At 33.4% G+C, this 20,264-nt stretch overlaps 1 protein-coding gene across 1 annotated transcript in view; it reads left to right on the top strand.

Annotated features, from left to right (window-relative positions):
- The window catches only part of LOC145692677 (uncharacterized), a 1,521,027-nt gene that overhangs the window by 1,339,098 nt on the left and 161,665 nt on the right, over nt 1–20,264 (top strand). The window contains exons 378-384 of the mRNA XM_081768059.1: nt 1,869–1,940; nt 3,975–4,043; nt 10,487–10,552; nt 12,699–12,782; nt 14,051–14,122; nt 16,402–16,473; nt 19,837–19,899. Of these exons, the coding sequence (XP_081624185.1) occupies nt 1,869–1,940; nt 3,975–4,043; nt 10,487–10,552; nt 12,699–12,782; nt 14,051–14,122; nt 16,402–16,473; nt 19,837–19,899 (498 nt within the window). The remainder of the gene's footprint in view (nt 1–1,868; nt 1,941–3,974; nt 4,044–10,486; nt 10,553–12,698; nt 12,783–14,050; nt 14,123–16,401; nt 16,474–19,836; nt 19,900–20,264) is intronic.

Genomic DNA, 20,264 nt, shown 5'->3' with positions numbered 1-20,264 from the left:
TCCCGTTGGGAGCATCAATATTTTCTGGTGTTGATCCAGCAGCATGAAAGAATTGGAAAGCTATCTGAATAGATAGGTTCAATCTTCGACCCACAAAACCAGAAATAATGGCGCCTGGAACCTGATCGCTGAAAATATAGCCGACCATGGCCCTTCATACCCTGTAGCGTCTGATAGTTAAGTTTAGTACTTCTATTTATTTGTTGTGTAATTGCGTCAGTATTTCAATGCCGTGTAACTACAGACAACTGAAAATAAATTGACTTCATTATTACACGTGATTTTCCTACAATTCGTTTCACTTTTACACACTGAAATAAAATACTAAATTTTCTGTTATAAATACTCAAGAAGGATTCTGACCGGCGGTATGGCACACATTTCAGTCAGTGAAATGTGGTCAGTATATCGGCTACCAATCCTATCTTCTCATCTCAGATCAGTGTGTGTGTGTGTGTATAATGCTTCAAAACACCACTTCATGCCTTGTTTATAAATATATATAGGGTGTTTCGAAACAACACCGACAACCTTTGGGAGGTGTTTCTTGATGCCAAGATAAGACAAAAGGTATAGACCAACCTGAGTGCAAAAATGTTTCTTTTCGAAGTTATAGGCTGCCGAAAACTTAAAAAATGAACTTTAAATGTCCATAGCTTCAGTACTATGGGACCTACCGTAGTCGGGTCAAGACTTCAATTAGGAACTAGTATGTGTCCTACCCAAACATCCATGTTTGAGAATCCTTCGGCACTTCCGCAACAATTTTTATAAAGGTAGTTGGTGAGTACTTCAAATCATATGTCCGTAGCCAAACTCACTATATAAAAATTGTTACGTGAATACCGCAGGATTCTCAAACATGTATTTTGGATAGCGCACATATTAGTTCCGAAGTGAAGTTCTTGGCCCGTCTACGGTAGATTCTCTAGTATTGGAGCTATGGACCTTTAAAGTTAATCTTTTTTCATGATTTCGGCAGCCTATAACTTCGAAATGACGGATTTCTGAACCCAGGTTGGTCTATACTTTTTTGTCTTATCCTGGTGTCAGGAATCACCTCTCAACCGTTGTCGTTGCTATTTTGAAATACCCTGGGAACACCCTAAAAATATATATGCGTGTGTGTGTGTTTCTTTGCATGACAACTATAGCCCCTAATTATTTTCCAGGCTTCGCCACTGCTGAACCATACCAGTAGGTTTCCTCTATGAATCTGTTGCTTTTCCTTGAATCGAACTAATCTTACTTGAATGGCTTTTTCACAATAGTAGTCTTATTGAGCTGAGCGAAGCGAAGCTCTTATACTCGGGTTAGCTGTTTGGTTGTCCGCGAACTCCTCCTAGACCGTTTGGCCGATCTCAACCAAACTTAGCACGCTGATAGAGTATGTCGTGCTGAGTGACAACATAGGTCGAAATCAAAAATCCGATGTACCATCGAGGAATAATCACCGAAAAACACTTCCTCCTAGACCGTTTGGCCGATCTCAAGCAAACTTAGCACGCTGATAGAGTATGTCGTGCTGAGTGAGAACATAGGTCGAAATCAAAAATCCGATGTACCATCGAGGAATAATCACCGAAAAACGCTTCCTGATTACGTAGTTTAAGCTCGCTCAGCTCATTTCATTGCAATCGGGTATATACATTGCATTCCTAGTGAATATAGGTTTCTCTTTTTTTTTTTTTTAAAGAACTTTCGTACTGCTTGCACTTCTTATTTCTTCATCTGTGGCTACCTTCTACAAACTTAATGATCAAATGTTATTTTGGGTATAATCTGTATTTTGTTACATACTGAATAACAAATACATTAAAAAATACCAAGCTTAAATAACTCGTACAATATTTTAATATCTATTTCAGATCCTGAGGAAGGTAAACTAGTATTCCTGCAGAAAGTAACGGACATTTGGATGTCAACTTCTATCCATGCAGGTAACATAATAATAATAATAATAATAATAATAATAATAATAATAATAATAATAATAATAATAATAATAATAATAATAATAATAAACAGAGTCTAGTTGTGTTTACAAACTAGAATCTATCTACCTTCCTGTAAGTTTTAATACCAAGAATACCATTAATTTAAATAGTACCATTAATTTAATTGAAAATTATCATAGGAAGAAATGTTTCAAAGGCGGAAGTTTGGGCGAAGCGACAAATATTTTTTTATTAAAGTTTTTTCATGTTCTCTATGAAAGGTAGACAAAGCAAATTTTGGTTGAGATGAGCTGAATCGTTTAGAAGAAAAGGGATAACTGAAATACACTTTTCTGGGAGAATGAAGATCCTTCTGCTAACGGTCACACTGCTTAAATAACGTTAAATATCACTATCATCATGGGTCTTCCGTAAGTGAAATTCTTCATACATGTGAACACTCTAATATCTTATATGTATTTCTCGAAGGCATACGGCCGGCCATAGACAATTTTCTGTCCCGTGCAGTGACATCATTTCCCGCTCCCTCTTTCTCCAGAAAGAACAAATCTTAAAAATCACGATTTTAAGTATGAACAACGAAGGGGAGGGAAAGGGCACTCGCAATCAGAAAGGCCTAAACACTACAAATACAATCTCGTTGTGACTGTTTCTTTTTCATTAAATAATAACCTATTATGTTAATGAAATATAAAACAAACACACCTGCAGAGGAAAGATGGTATAATCTTTTTTATAGAAATCAATATCGAGCTTCAATCTCAATATATAAGTTTGTAATTCCAGTGCAACTAGCTCTTTTATCTTTATTTCTTGATTGTCCTTCTATATCTGTTAAAACATTAAAAAAAAAACTTGTTTCCACCTTCAATGATAAGGAACCGGTTTGTGATAAAAGCAAAACTAGTTTTCATACCAAACTGTGATAACAACTAAGTAAGTGGAACAGGTGTTCGCTACTGTTCGAGAATTTAGTTCTTGTAATTGATAACAATCAAGCAAATCATGCTGGGAGATATTTGACCATTTCCTTTAGCACTGTCCATGTGACCTTTGACCATTTCCTTTAGCACTGTCCATGTGACCTTAAACTAATGTAACATAAACGTGATTTATAGATGTAGTATTGAAATAGAAGGTCAGCTTAGTAAATTTAACTACTATCATCATGATGTCTGTTTCCAACGAGAAATATTTATTTTAAATAATATAGTTATGACAAATTTTGTTGCTCCTCGAAACTTTTCACCCCTTGCAAATGCACGTGTCTCACGTATGGTAGATTCGGCCCTATCAAGACAGTTCGGGTAACGAAGTTAGCAAATATCAATTTATTCTCCTGAGATATTTTAATTGACAATGACTGGAAATACCACCCTATCACCTTCGGCTCCCTAATTCTTTGCCTACTCGCATGCGTCTCCTTGCCATCGCTTTCTACCATTTACTTCAAGAAGTTATGCAATACTGATAAACTTACATAGATAATTGTTTGTGTGTTTAGGCACTGTTTTGCTTGTTGACTTACATGAAAAAACTGTTTTTCCGTAATAATTGTTCCACGCTTCAAACAAATTTCACTTTTATTTTTTATAAACTTTGCAAGCAATGGTATTAACCTTCGTGTAAAGTTTGGTCAAGTTCTTTCAAGTGCTTCAAAACAAGAAAATTTTGAGAAATATAATTTTTGGTAATGGAGATCTACTCAATAAATTACAGATACAGTAAAATATTATTGTATTCTCATCCTTTCAAAGATGTAATTAATTATTTTAAAAATACTAAATCCTAAATGTAGTTAGTTTACAAAACAAAATGGTCTTCAAAAAATTGTTCATTAATTCTAAGTGTATTATCTGGAAGAATTATTAACAGGACATTGTTTACTAAAGTAAATATATCATATTGGATTACTGTAGAAGATTTATGTTAATAAATATTGATGTTATGTATACAAGTGATGTGTTCTTGTAATTGCAATGTTTTTATGTTGTCTTTTTTTAACGTTTTGTTCAGATAACACTGTTACGAAGGACGACTTTGTTGAGAAAATGATGCTGATTTGGATAAAGTATGATTTACAAGGTATGTGAAAGCTTCCTTCTTATGTTAAAGCATGTTTAAAGAAGTTTTACGACGCCTATGCAGAAACTAACAGACGTTTTGAAATTAAAAAGTAACAGAATGAACAAACCAAATTGTATTATATATTTGAAAGGTACACTCTTAAGCTATTTTTCTACAAAATCAGCACGCAAATTAAGCCTCTTATCACACTGTGGCACAAGTTTTTCAATACCGTCGCGATAGAAATTTGCCGCCTGCGATTTAAACCACTAGCCTACACCGGCATGCAGTTCCGGCGTCAGTATCAAAGTGTTGTGTAGCGAGCCATGTCTTCATCGCTGGGAAGAGGTGATAGTCGGTCAGCAACAAATCCGGGCTGTATAGTGGGTGATCGAACACCTCCCATCCTAAACCAAGAACTCTCAGGTGCGCTTGGCCGTTTGTGGACGTGCGTTGTCGTGAAAAAAACAACACCTTCGCGCTAAGTTTTCGATGAATTTCAATTGGCTTTATTTTTTCAACAGAATCCTAATCACAGCACGCATCTCACAAGAACTGAGATTTTCTACTGCAGCGCAAATTGTAACACGTCACAGAAAGTACAGTAAGAGCGCCATATTCCTCACGCTACCACAGCTAAATGTGTGTACTGTGTGTGGCAACGTTCTGGCACCAAGATAGCGACTCTAGCCACGCCAACTGCCGCAACAGGCCAAAACGTTGTATTTTCTGGACAGCCCCCGTATTATATGCATCTCCAATTTAAATAATAAACAAGTTTCTACAATTTTACATATTGACTGTCTACAAAAATGAGATTGTGTTTTAACTCAACATCACACACTTACCCTTTAGGCTTAAAGAAACGAATAACCAATGAAAATGAATGAGTTTGAAAGAATTGATGGTAGCAATGTTAGTGGTGACTGAAGAACTAGAGAAAAACTTATCACACATTGTTGTCCACCATAAACTCATATGTCCTGGAATTCAACAAAAGACATCTCTCACTAGAGATGATTGTAAAAATTTATATATATATATATATATATATATATATATATATATATATATATGTGTGTGTGTGTGTGTGATATTGTAAGTAATTTCCAACGTAACATTTTAAAACTTGTACATCTTTGACAATAAATTACGTATCTTTGAACATATAATTTAAGAACTATCTACCTTACTAAATGTATTTTAATAAGAAAATCAAACCGACTGGGCCAAGACCTGAACCCGGGACCTCCAGCAAACTGTCCGAGATGAAAGCATCAACCTCGAGAATGGAAGAGTGGTTGAAATGATTGGATGCAGAACCTTTTAAGACATAACTAACCTCATAGTCAGGTTCTAGCTCAAAGTGACAAACAATTGAATTATTTTGGATGCAGAACCCTTTATGACGTAACTACCCTCATAATCAGGTTCTTGTTTGAAGTGCCAAACATATATAACATATATATATATTATATGTAGCATGAAGTGCTACATATATATATATATATATATATATATATATATATATATATATATATATGTAGCATATGTATGTTTCTTAGCTTCCAACTAAAGTTTTCTCTTTTATTCCAATAAAAGCCCATGGTGTCTCTGAGTGCAGTGAAGACATTTTTAAAAAAGTGCGAATGGTAAATTAGTAATTTTTTTTCAAAACCATTCTGAATAGTCGTTCTTGTCAACCTGCAGCATTATATGACCATATTATTATATGTCATTTTAATATAGCAAACTCAATTTTTCTATTGTAATTCACCTCATAAATATATACGAGGGGCTTCAAATATGTTACTTACCTAGACAGGAAGGATTGTAGATAGGCTTATCTGGTCACCACTGTTTTTCGATGTAGTTCCCGTGAAGGTCAATGTACTATCGCCATTTTGTGGGCAGCGAAGAAATTCCAAAGGAAAAATTGTCTTTCTCATGGCTTGCAAACCACTGGGAAACAGCCAGTTGGACCTTGTAGTCCAAAGAAAAACGTTGTATTTTCAGGTCTCGGAAGAGGAAATAGTTACTAGTGAGAAACTTGATGACTGAGCGATGCTCTAACTTCTACAAATCCCTTGTTAGTGGCATCACACAAACATTCGCTACGCGGCGTAACACAAATACTTTACTCATAGTCACTGCGTTGCTTCGACTGACCTCAAATTGTGTAGCGGGGTTCCCCACAATGGCCTTGGAGTGCGTGTCACGCGTCATTATGATCCGTCACTTCTTTTCTGTCTAGGTAGATAACTTATTCGACGCCCCTCGTACAGGGCTACATTTAAAATAAATGTAATATTGGTAACAAATACAAGCATACTTAAAAATAAATCTTTAATTTACTTATCCTCAAAATTAAATTTTAAAATATAAATCTTTCTTCACTACAGCTTCTTCAATAAATAGTAATTTAACCCTTGAGGACGCGCGGATACTTGATTTACGTTCAGTGGCGGATCTACCCCGGGACCAGTGGGATCTAGGCCCCCTAGTTTCCGACTGACAAAAATAATTTAAGCTATTACTTATATATTTTTGGAAGTTTGTACTAAATTCGTGATATACCTTTCATAATCTGGATTCTGGCTGCCCCCCCCCTCCCAATTTTTACCTTCTAGATCCGCCACTGTAGGACACGCGCGGGGTATTTTCTGACTATTAATTATTATGTACTTAAACGACATTTTATAATATTACTTCACAAGAAACTATATTCGTTTATTCTAAAGTTTCAAATTAGCTTTCCAGTCTGTTTCTATGAAAATATGCGGACGTTTTATTTGGTATTGAATAAAAATAATTCCTTCTATGTTGATTTAAAATTGGTCTTTCAATAATACAGTTATTTGAATTTTTTATATCAACATATTGTAACATAGAATATTATTTCCTGCGAATATTAATAACATAAAATATTATTTCCTACAAATACAGTTTTGTAAGTGATGGATTTATAACTATCGAGCGTTCACCAAATTCTCCTGAATTTTTGTAAATGGTTACAAATTTAGATATTGTTTACGTAGTATGGCAATTTCTTACAAAACTTTCAAATATTTTTCAAACAAAAATCAATTTTTTTTCCTCAGTTTTACTTTTACTTTTCTCAAATCTATGGCAGTTTATAAGAAAACAGATGCATTCTGTGACGTTATACAAATTATAGCTCCTATACCTGTATCGTCCTCACTCCAGACATCTTTGGTGTTTCGTTAAGAAGATTTCATAGCATAACAAATTTAGGGTACTCCAAAAAATATTTTGATCTTTTCTGTGTCGAATTCTGTGGCGTCGCACTCCTTTTCAAGATTATCTGAATATTTATGTTTTTTTTTTTTTTCCTTTTTCTTTTTATCTCATCTATCACTTAACTAACTAACTAAGTCTATGGACTATGGAACCCGAAGGTTCGATGTCGCATTCGTGAAAGCTTTCCATTGACTTCTATCCTTAGCCAACTGGATCCTATTTATTTGTATTTCTATTACCATGAGATCCACCTTAATATTGTCCTCCAACTTGTGCCCAGGTCTTCCTAATGGCCGTTTCCCAATTGAACTTCCAGTTAAAACTTTGAAAGCTTCTACTTTCTTCCATCCTGTCTACATGACCTGCCCACCTGAGCTTCCTAGACTTGATGACTCTAACAATGTTTGGTAAATGGTATAAATTATGGAGTTACTCGTCATGAATTTTCCACCATCCCCCATATCCGTTCCTCTTAGGTCCGAATATTCGTCTTAGGATCTTATTTTCGAATACTTTTAGTTTACGTTCTTCCCTCAGAATAAGCAACCAAGTTTCCCAACCATACAGACATGATTATCATTTTATAAATATAATCTAAGCTTCAAATTCCTCGACAGAATTCGCGACGACAAAATATTTTGAACAGAATAATAACACGAATTCCCCGCTTTTAGCCGACATTTAATTTCTCTCTGAATATGGTTTTGGTTTGTTAATATTGATCATAGATATTGAAAAGTATCCACTTTATCAAAAGTATTTGGTATTTTAACGCATCCATAATTTGCCGTATTACGATCTCGACGAAATTCCATATATTTACTTTTCTCTGCATTTACTTCTAAACCCACGACCCTGCAAGAGTTTAATGAGACCTATGGATTTCTTTCTGCATATCTTTTTATTGTTCTCCTATCATCCCCCATTAAATTTATATCATCAGTGTATGCAATAATCTGGTCAATACCATTCAACTCTAGGCCCTGATTGTTATCTTTGATTTTCCTTATAGCGTACTCCAGAACAAAGTTGAATAATAATGGCGATAACGCATCTCCTTGTTTCAGCCATTCTCGATGTGAAAGCTCGTGGACAAAAATTTTCCAACTTGAATTTTACTTTGGGATTCATTTAAACACATTTAATTATCTGACTCGTTTTTTCGGTATTCCAAATTCTCATTTATCACGTTACCTGTAAATAACCAGCTACATGTTTGTACAGCTGTTTCCGGATTTTATGCTATTTATTGTAGAATGGATTGTTCCGTTACAATGTTCCGTTCAGCTCAACATCTTACGTTTGGCGGTTTTTTGTTTCAAATTATGTTTTCCATTATAGACATGGAGTCGTAGGGTTAGAGTAACGTCGCCTTCAAGATATTTATGAGGCAAGATTTTTCTTATCTTACGACGTTATGTCATACATATCATACATATCACTTTCTGCACATTGTATTGATTTAGAATCATTTTTGTTTTCTATGAGTTCATCATATGATAGAAAAAGATGTCTTCTGTTACAATTATGTTATCTAAAGCTTCTAAAATTGCTTCAGCTTTCACATCTGTATGTGTATACCGGTAAGCAAGTAATACAAGAAAATGATGAAAACTAATAACAGAAACACGTCAAGTAAAACCTTTCCACTGAGGACACTTTTTCAATAATTTGTAACTACTTAACTATAGATAAACCACATTGACTTGACACCTAGTTTTCTGTTCGAAGCGCTGCTATCGGATGAAGGAATGCCAATCCCTTTCGTCATCCCTTCTTTCGCTTAGCAACAGCTGAACCCTTATTGGTTCAAACGCGTGGGTGTGTCTAGGGTGTGAGCTTTAGTTCGAATTTTTGCCACGGATCAAGACATTTTGGCAGCACTATAACTATTGTACGAAAATTAACATACAAATCACGTAACAGAGGATTTCACTTGAAAATAGGTTTGTACTGTGCTCAAAATATAACATGTTGTTTAGTAACCTTATATGTTATGGTCCCGGCCAAAATAACCCCGCACACAACCACAAGGGTTAACTAGATCACATATTGAAAATGTGATTATTGTTCCATTTAACTATAATTACAACATTTGTATTCAACAATATCATAACAGGTTGTTCATTTTGAACAAAGAATAAAATAAAATAAAATAACAATGTATTTACATAAACTTGGTAACCATTTCTAAAATTTAGGAAGAATGTTTTTTTTTTTTTTTTTTTTTCTCCTCTTTCGAGGAATTAAGATTTAAGGCACAGATCTTATCTTATCCCAGTTTGCCTATGTCCTGCTATTTTGATTAATTGTTCCTGTAATAAAGTCTTGAGTCGAAAACTTCTTGTTCAAACACTGGATTCTTCTTGTAACTAAAATCAAAATAACAAACGCAAGATCAAACGTAAAGATTATGAAGGATATATATATATAATTTTTTTTTTTTTTTTGAGAAATTTTGAATTCCAGTATGCTTTGTAATCTGTCATCAAACTGTTTGAAAAGTATATTATTAGACTTTTTTTTTTTTTTTTTTATATGTTTAAATTGTTTTGTTGTAGAAATTGCAAAAAGATATGTAAAAACTCTTGATTTATGCTTGTTAAAATAAAATTAATATTAACTGGTATTGTATGAAAATATTTAACAATTTGTTCCATAAATTTGTCTCGATTTTTGTTGAATAATTCGCATTGAAATATCAAGTGATTAATTGTTCCAATGGATTTACCACACCAGCAGGTATCTGAATCTCTACATTTAATCTGCCACAGTTTTCTGGGAGTTAACGTAGTATGTAAAAGTAACCTAAGTAGTATTATAGTTTTTGATCTTGTCCAAGAATTTATGATTGTTGAGATTGGGCGCGTGTGACATTCTGTTATTTTCCAATAATTCTGTCCTGGACCTGTTTCACTCTTCTTTCTCCATGCCAAAATTTGTTGGTGTTGATATTCCTTGATTAAATGTTTAAAGTTATGATGTGGTATTTTTATGTTAGTTGTTATTCCTGACGTAACTGCTTTCCGGGATAAGTCATCCACATATTCATTATATTTTATGCCAACATGTGCTTTAGTGTAAAATAATGTAATTTGATAATTTTGGCGTCGTAGAGTATCGTAACAGGATTTAATTAGCATAATATTCCATGTCGTTGTGGTTGTCCATTTGGGATTAATGTTTGTCACAATTTCTAGACGCCGAAAAAGCAAAAGAAGCCTTCCTGAAGATAATTAATGAATCTCATTTAATATCGACATCTGGTAAGTAAAATCAAAATTTAATTTATGCCCGTATTTTAATAAGAGAAAAATACATTTTTATAAACATACTTCAACTTTTGTTTTCTAAAATCCATAACAATGAATTTCATAACGTTTTTTCCAAAATGTAACAATTAACATTTATGGATACGAAGTATTTTGTTACACAGAACTAAAATTTCGAAACCCTTGGACGATTCAAGCCGTATCAAGTTTCTTTTAAGGGCGAAAAACGTGGGGTTAAATTCCAAAGTTGGGCGTCCGTTTCCAACGAAATTTTTAAAATTTACAGGAAAGATATGGATAATTTGATCGTTTGTGTGCTTGATAATATATAAGAGTCTCGAAAAATCTGTTTATTTGTTATATATAAGCGCTTATAAACATGGGACTATACGGCGAGCGGAGGGAACTACTTGGCGCAAGGTAACCGATCAGTTGCATTGTGGGAAAGAAATGAGCATTTATGTTATCAACATGGCGAATGTACAAGGGCAATGAACTGGCAGTTTTAACATTTGTGAAGCAATACATTGATAACGAGCAAAATCTTTTAAAAGTTTGTGAAGAGCACGGATTAATGAACCTAATAACAAATTGCAGAAAGTGTGGAAAGGAGATAACAGCGAAAAAACTTGACGAAAGCGGACGCCCAACTTCGGAATAAATGCCAAAACGTGTGTCCTCTCTATCCAAATTCGCTCAAGTTTTTCGCCCATAACAAAAAATTGATATGATTGATCTTCCTGGGGTTTTAAATTTGGATTCTGTATAACAAAATACATCAAATTCATACCTTGAGGTCCGCTGCAAAGAACTTTTTTTTTCTTTTTTGTATTGCTATATTACGTATATCTTTCCTATCAAAAATCGCTCAAGTTTTTCGTCCATAACAAAAAATTGACAGTCGATCGTCCTGAAGTTTCGAAATTCTGTGTAACAAAAAATTTCTGTGTAAATTTGGATTCTGTGTAACAAAATACATGAAATCCAAACCCTGAGGTCCGATGCACAGAAATTTTGTGTGTTTGTGTGTTTGTGACTGTGTTATAATTGTTCTACTTAATTTCATTCATGTAAATAGTATTTTTATATGTTGTAATTAATTAATTATATGTAGACACAATATTTATTAATCATGCTAATGTTTCTTGACTTGTTCTATACCAAGGTACGACTTGCATATGAATTTGATACACGGAATGCAATAAATGCAATACACTACTGAAGGATTATTCTAGTTTCGATCTTTTTCTTTCTTTTTTATTTTATTTATTTATTTATTTATTTTTTGTTGCTACCTAGTTCTTGGATCAAAAGATCCAATTTATTTCAATCAAATATTTTCTTGTAGCCCTTATATCTGGAGAACTACATATAGTGTAGCCAAGCCCAAACTATCACTTAACTCAGTGTAATGTGCTTATTCCATAGAAAATACGGAAAGTCGATTTAGGGGCCTTTCAAAAATTTTGTGGCCCCTGATCCAAAACTTTTGTGGCCCGAGATTGCAATCTTTCGATCCATCTTTAGTTTCCCTAATTTTCTTGCTCTTGTTTATTTTTTGTTATTGATGCATCACAGGTAAACACTTTAATGACCCGTCTTTAATGCATATTCACTAATCCCGATTTGTTTTCTTGTATTAGCTATTCTTTGGCAATTTTTAATACTTCTCTCATTTTAACTGTACCTTATAATCGTTTACCACGTGGCTATGTGGTTAGAACGTGGTTCCAATCCCAACTGTAGGTCTACGTCTCTCATAGCCTTGATGTTGAAAGTTAGCTTCGAAAATCAACTTATAAACTGATCTACATTCAAAAGGAAATGCACACTTTCTTGACTTATTTAGTTATTACGTGTACTTTACTGAACTCAGTTTGTGTCTAAATTTTATGAACGGAATTGATATTAGAATTGATCAAAACTCTGCCTATTTTAACATCATGGTTTAGTTATAACAAATTTTGTTATAAAAACAGTTACTCTTCAAAATGTTAAAGAAATTAATGTAAATAAAACAAAAATCAAACATCAAGAACCATTTCATGTGATAAAGGCAAACGACTTTACATGATAAGTCATATTGATGAACTATAGAAGTTTTTCTTTTCTTTTTCTTTTTCTCTTACTTTCTTTTTAGTTCTCTCATTCGTGGAAGAGGACCTCCAGGAAGAAATGATTAAAGGTTTGGTAGAAATTTGGAAAGAAACAAAGAATATATCAGGTGAGTTAAACAATTAAAAAGTTTCAAAACTTTAAACTAGCCTGGTTCATTGGCATTTTACTTGTTGTAAAGATGTTCCATTCTAATAAACGGTGTTAAAAGCAAAGAAACTCAAGTGGCAATTTAGTTCAAATCGAGATAAGATTTCTAGTGACCAACAGGCGTGTGCCTGTGTTATTGGGAAAGGTATACAAATAAACGGGAGCTTCTTTTTAACTTATGTACATTCTTTTTAATGAATGCTTTCTTTAGAAACTGTAAGGTTTAATAAACTTGAAAATTACTTTTTTTATTGTAAGTTTGCGAAACGCACTTGTAATCCAAATAAATAAAAATAAATTAAAATTATATGAGCACATAAGAGGATGATTAAAATCAACAAACACTTGGCTACTTACCAATGAATCCTTCGTTGTAAAGTATATATCATACACATAATATAAAACAGGTTAATATAATAGGTTCAGCATAAACAAAGAAACAACGGAATATTAAAGAATCATTCCTCATTCATAAATATAAACCGGTTTTAAATCTGGATATTGGCAATATTCATAGAATCTGGTTACCCACCTTTGATGCATATTTTGAATCTGGCAATAGTGACATAACATAGACATCACGCTTCCTTCGATTCAGCTCACTGTTTTGCACTTTGCTCTGCTCGTGACATTTCAGGATCCATTCCTTACGTTACATTTACTTACGTTAGTGGTATGTATCATTTGTTTTACACCTTTTATCTCCTATCTGTTTTTATTCTGGTTACCTTGCCACTAAGACGGAACTAGCTTGTTGTACCGAAACATATCGAGAATATTTATGCTTCTCAAGGAAGAATTCATTGGTAAGTAGCCAATTTTCTTTTGTTGAATAAAAATAAAACTTATCATCTTGCTCCTCCTCATAGAATTTTTCAAGTTCCAATATTCACTGGTTGTCTAACATAGTTGTAAGTTCCATTATTCACTAATTGTCTAATAGAGTTTTAAATTCCAATATTTACTGCTTACATTGTCCAACACTGAATTTCTTTCCTGAAAAGTAATAGGTCATTCTGAAATGGCTTTCTTTTTATGTTGAATTCAAAAATGATATTCGTTGTCCGGTGTCAGATCACAAGTTTTAGAAAAACCGAAAAATGTAGTTGAGATTTTTAATTTTCTGGAACTAGCTTATAAAACTATTTACAAAATGCTTCCTAATTATAATAATGTTAGTCATAATTACCGTATTTTCATAAGAACTTTCTATCTCTTTTATTTCAGATGTTATAGAAGGGAGGAATCAATTTCTTCTGAAGGTGATTGAATTATGGATAACATATACAGGAGAACAAGGTACGTATTTCAACATTTAAATACATTGATCATCGACTGAACTAGGGACCAACTGGTAGAATTCATTTCCCAATTGCTATCGATTCTCGGAAAGATTATTCCTTTTAAATTCTGTCATATCAATTTTCGTAAAACTCTGAGAGCTGCTTCATTTAGAAATACAAATCGTGCTTTTTATTTAATAGTGTAGAATCCATCTTTCCAATATATCATCACTTGCAATTTTTATCTTATCATTATAACTATAGACCAGTCATTTACAAAACCTAAGTGACATGAAAACATACCAAAAAGTTACTCGTATTATGTAGGTAATACCACAACGGTTTCCTATTTTGAATCTACGTACAAGTTTGTTTTCATAATTTGCAAGATATTTTCATATAGCTGTGAAAGTAGTCTGTCACCACGAGGACATCTAGCCTTTATTTGATCATGAAAGGTTCAAATATTGAAGCAACGAAAGAAAATGCAACTGGACGCAGATCGATTCTCCACAGGCTGTCTTCACATTTTTCGCTCTGTGTAGCTGTTCAAACTACACTACAACTTACAAGTGTTGTATTTAAACAACTAATGTCTATGTACAATGTATTTTAAAGACAATGATATTAATTCAAATAATACATTGAATAATGAAATATATTATAATCACAACAATTTACAAATAACTTAAATAAGTTCTCAATTTAATTTTTTAAGTACTCAAATTTTACTCACCATAATTATACTTTTGTTTGTTTTATGTTTTCTCTCCTTGCTGCACGCAAACATCAAAGCAATGGCTACTCTGCAAGTAGTGTATCAACGGACGGAAGTAAGAAGGGTGTAGTCAAAACGTTTTTAGAAATGAAGAGATCGATCGAGGTATTATATATATTTTAGACTGAGTCTAGTGTTATGCAGGAATGCATTTGTCGCTAGCTTAATTTTTTTTTTTTGTAAAATATATTTTTATTCACGTAAATTCATTGAGCGGATTATTTTCTTTAGCAGATTGAGCTCCATAAATGAAAGCTGCGTGGGAGGGGAGGGGGACATGGAAGCAGTTACTTTTGCTAATAGTTGCGTAACAAAATATACTGTTTTCTTTGAGTTTGTTTAAAAATGTATATTGTTTAAAAATGTATATCAGTATTCTGAGAGCATCTCCCTTTTGTTTTGAACACACATCCCCAAGTAAAAATTTCTGGCGTACTTACTAGAAGCTTCCATGCTCCACGGTCTTCCGCTAACCTTTTCGTCTTTACGTCTTTTCTGTTTTAATATCGTCCATTAATTGTAGTCTCCTTCGCCCCCTTCCTCTCTTTCCTGCCACCATACTTCTAAAACGTCCCTCATGATACGGTTCCTTCTCATCCAATGTCCCAACCAGTTTCTCTTCCTCTTCTTAATAATATCTAAAATTGTACTTTTCTCCTCTACCACTTCTAACACCCTCTCATTCCTTTTCCGCTCGACCCAGCTAATTCGCTTCATTTTTCTCCACACCCACATTTCGAAAGCTTACAATCGTTTCTCATCATTTCTGCGTAAGATCCATGTTTCTGACCCATACAGTATATGAAGCATTTAATGAGTCTTTTTCTCAACTTTTTATTCAAGGTCCCACAAAATAGTATTTTCTTCCTTCTAAAGGCTTCTTTTGCCATTCCTATCCTTGCTTTTATTTCACATTCACATTTCATATCATTATCCAGGTATCGAAAACAAGTCACCTGTTCTGTTTTCTTCCCTTTTACTTCTATATTTAACACCGATCCCTTCCTTCCAATCACCATGACGTTTGTCTTTCTAATATTTATTTTCATCCCATATTCTTCACAGCCCTTCCTCAAGTTTTCTAATATCTTATTTATTTTCTCTTCAGATTCTGCACAGCGGAGAATGGTGAAACAAAAAAAAATCCTTTTTCATATCCCCAAAACAAAACATCGCACTTTATAGTATCTGGAAATATAAAGACCCAAGTTTGCAGTCATCCTCTAAAGCCTTGAAGGCCGTGGAGTATGGAGGTTTCTCAGTTGCGGCAAGTGACCTGCCAGTAATGGCAGAATACCTATGATGATGGTGACATAATTTACATTTATGGCTACGTTAAATGATTATTTAACTTTTCTGGAAAAGATATACACAGAAATTTAATTTGTTGTTTGAAACCAATCGGTTACAGTTACACACACACACACACACAAAAAAAAAAAAACTTTGAATAAATTACTTTTTACTTAGATATTGCCTATAGTTTTAAACTTATTGTTTATTAATTTTTATTGCAGAAGATACCGAAGAGAGGCAAAATTATATCAATTTGCTGCAAGAGATGTGGATGTCACCTAAAATCTATGAAGGTAAACTCCTTAAATGCTGTTTTTTTTTTCCTAGCTTTGAAACTAGTATAACTTAAATAAGATTAAAATTGAATGACTCATACAAGACTGTATTTGCGCAAATATAGGCCGCACTTTTTTTCTAAATTTTGGTTTGGAAAATCATGGTGTGGCCTATAATAAGAGATTTCCTCCCTCAGATCATAAATCGTTAATTTCAAAATGACATGTACACGTAACATGTGGGTTGAAATGAATAGCTTTACAAGTTACTACAGATACGATTGTAAAGCACCAAAGACTTAACACCTATAAGTACACATCGGTCAATTTGACCGATAGGTATTTTTACGTTTTGATATTGGCAACACTGGTTGATTTTGGCGCTCGTCGTTCACAATACCTTCCTCTCTCCCCCGCCTCTATCACCACGCAGAATATCGCAACACATTGCTGCTCGTCAGGTTGAATGCGTACCTGATGATCGACTTCAGAAAAGGATAACATGTGAGAAGTGCCCAACAGGAAATTGATAGAAAATGCATCAAGGTAGCACAAATACACGAAGTGCAACCTCGCAATATGTGTTTAATGTCAAAGAAGAGTATGTACAGAATGTGGTAAAGAATGTGTGTGAGTGTGAGCAAAGAAACGGAGGGAGTTTGTGAATTTTAACTTACACCAGTATATAATATGTCAGTGTTTGATAATTTTCAATAACATCTAGTTTCTGCATTTGTAAAAGTTTCAAAATTTTAATACATTTATTACCAATCATGTCTAATAATTTTTGTTTGTTCATTTAAATGTCCTTTAATCTTTTTATTGCTTTACGATGTTTTTAAATAATAAAATAGGTTAAAAAACATTAAAAATGCATACACGGTCAAAATGGCCGCATGTGTGCCTTTACGTTATAATGAACATGTGTTTTTATAATTGTTAAGAAGAAAATAGCAGAGAAACAAATCTGGTTCGCAAAAACTGCCACCTTTATTGGGTACCGGTAACACCTTACACTAGCACAGAAAACATTTTTACACTTAATACTTTTATTAACAGGAATACGTATCTTTGTTATATAATATATACAGAATATTTATATACAGTAACTATTCTTGAAAAAAGAAAAGCAACTTTGTTTCGCAACACTGTGTCAGCTTGTTTGTATCCACCCAAATCAAGCACAATCATTTCCCACTATCTCAGCATCACCAGCGTCTGATTCTTCACTCGCGCTAGACGATCCAGAATGCTACTCAGAGTCACTATCACAAAGAAGATCATCTTCATGAATCACTCTTAGTTATGCGAGAGTTAGAGAGATTCATTTCAAAGTACTCTCTAATTGAACTTTCAAGTAAATTTTAGTACTGCGGCTTATATTCGAGATTTACTTTTTTCTATAATCTAGCGTCAAAAGTTAGCTGCGGCCTATATTCGCACTCGGCTTATATTCGTACAAATACGGTGTTACCCTCACTGTTCCATACAGAACTACATAGAGGAATCCTATGCCTATCTTTCAACATCGTTCTTTGCAGTGGAAATTGTAAGGTAGGGCGATACTCTATAATGTTGGTGGTCTGATAGAACACAATCGGTGCTGGAAGCATGGCTTTTCATGAAGAAAGTATACTCTGAAAATCGATCGCTTACAATCCAATTAAAAATCCATGGTTCTCATAGTTTCAAAAGAAATCTTGCCAATTGATACTTTTATTCAAAAGTTTTCACATCTGTTAAAACCGTTCATTCTAATTAACTCTATAGCTTTAGAACTCAATTTATTAGTCTTTACATTCAAATATCAGTGTTCATAGTGGATTATTTAGGGAGCTATCGGGATCAAGTATCTCCCCCTCGAAATAAATTTGTTAGTTTTTTCGAATTTCACGTACAACAATAATCCTTCTTACCATTTCTAGGAATTTCATGGACTTTCCATTTTCTTATGCTCTTTGTTCAGAAATAATACCGTGTTGGTCAAATTTCATTCCATGTATGAACTGCGTTGTTTTTCTTTCTTTCATCTATTCTACTTTTCTGTTTCTTTCTCTTAGTTGTTACTTTCTTTCGTTTCTCCTATCATACTTTCGACCGTTGCCAGTTGTGACCATCCACACCAACTTCCACGGATATCAACATAAAGGGACTTTAGTTATTATAGCAAAGGAATATTTACATCGTTTAGCCATAAAGAAAGGTAAATGATTGAATTAAAGAAAATCAAGAGGGGGGAATAAGTAGCCCAGGAGATTAGTCAGGCTAAAAAGGGGCTGCCATTTTCTTCTATGAATAGCCTAGAATAAAAGGTTAGATTCACTGCTAAATTTTTGTGTGTATCATATCACATTAAAGTCATCAGTCTGCAATTCTTGCCTTTAAAACTGCAATCAATATATATATATTTCAGATTCAACTTGTCTCAACATTTTCTTTCAAGTGAAAACTTACACAGATAAAACTGAATATTTCCATTTAAAAAAAATGAAATCATTTAAATGAAACGAGATTACAAATATTTAACGTTTTGTTTGCCGGAGCATAATTTCAGATTTGCCTGGGGAGGTAAGATCCTCCACCAACATTTGAGTTTCACGTTTTTTCCTAGTATACTAGTAGACAATCGATTAAAATATATTTAATTTTCAAACTCAGGTAGGCTATTGCCCTCCCCCCTGGTTACCCGTGTTGTGCATACCCATCCGAAACAAATAGAGCGTTCACCTCTGGTGCTTGGGGTCCCGGGTTCGATCCCAGCCCCCGCCAAGTGAACTTTGTGGTGGACAAACACCGTGCTCGTGGGTTTTCTCGGGGTTCTCCCGTTTCCTCCCACTTTCTTCATTCCACCATTTCACTCATCTCTCATTATCACCGTCTCCTTTAGCCTAACCGGCATAACCGTGGGACGTAAAACTTAAAGATTTCATTTCATTTTTTTTCCATCCGAAACAAAATCCTAAATACGCCACTGAGTATTCATAATGATATATAGTAAGATTATGATTATTTTTTTTACTACTTAGCATATTAATTCCCTAAAATTTCTTTACGAGGGCAATCATATATGAGAATCTTTAAAAAAAGAAGTATTAAAAATAACCATCCATGAAATCCTAAAATAAGATGAAGGAAATATTTTATATATTACTTTTAATGCATACTAAATCAATAAAACATAAAGTTACGAATTGCACAAACAGAATTATCAATTCTGGAAGCTAAGAAATAGAAATTAAAGTATCGACAAAACACATACAGTGTCATTTCACAGAAACACCTTACGCAGATTTCGAAATTTACATGACATTAGTTTGAAACATATAAGTGTCATCATATTCATATTTATTTATTTATTTATTTATTTATTTATTTTGACAGATGAAGAGTTGAAAGCTGAGTTCTTAAAAATTATTGAGGCGTCTGGTTTAGTGTCTGAGAAAGGTAGGTAAAAAAAAAATCGAAGTTATAACGTATAGAGTGTAACTTTCAGGCATACTTAGCAACAATTTTGTTGCATCCTTATTCTTGCATAGTGCTGTTTATAATATTAAAGTAATATGTTTAACACTTTCTGTATTTATCAACGTAATAAGAAATGTATCAATATTTATAATTTTGCCCATGTAGCCACTAGATAATTTTATGTTGGATGATATTATTTAAAAAAAAATAAACTTCTTGGAATGAAAATTCATTATTTTAAATAAATAGTATTGAAACATAATTTTATTACATTCAAAAGATATCTGACTATAGTAAATGGTAAAACAATATTTTTGATTGATAAATATATGATAAATTAATAG

The sequence above is a fragment of the Thermobia domestica genome, chromosome 8 (genome assembly GCF_964235325.1).
Source record: "Thermobia domestica chromosome 8, izTheDome1.hap1.1, whole genome shotgun sequence".
In the NCBI taxonomy this organism is placed as follows: Eukaryota; Metazoa; Arthropoda; class Insecta; order Zygentoma; family Lepismatidae; genus Thermobia; species Thermobia domestica.
This window is presented reverse-complemented; position numbering and strand designations above follow the sequence as displayed.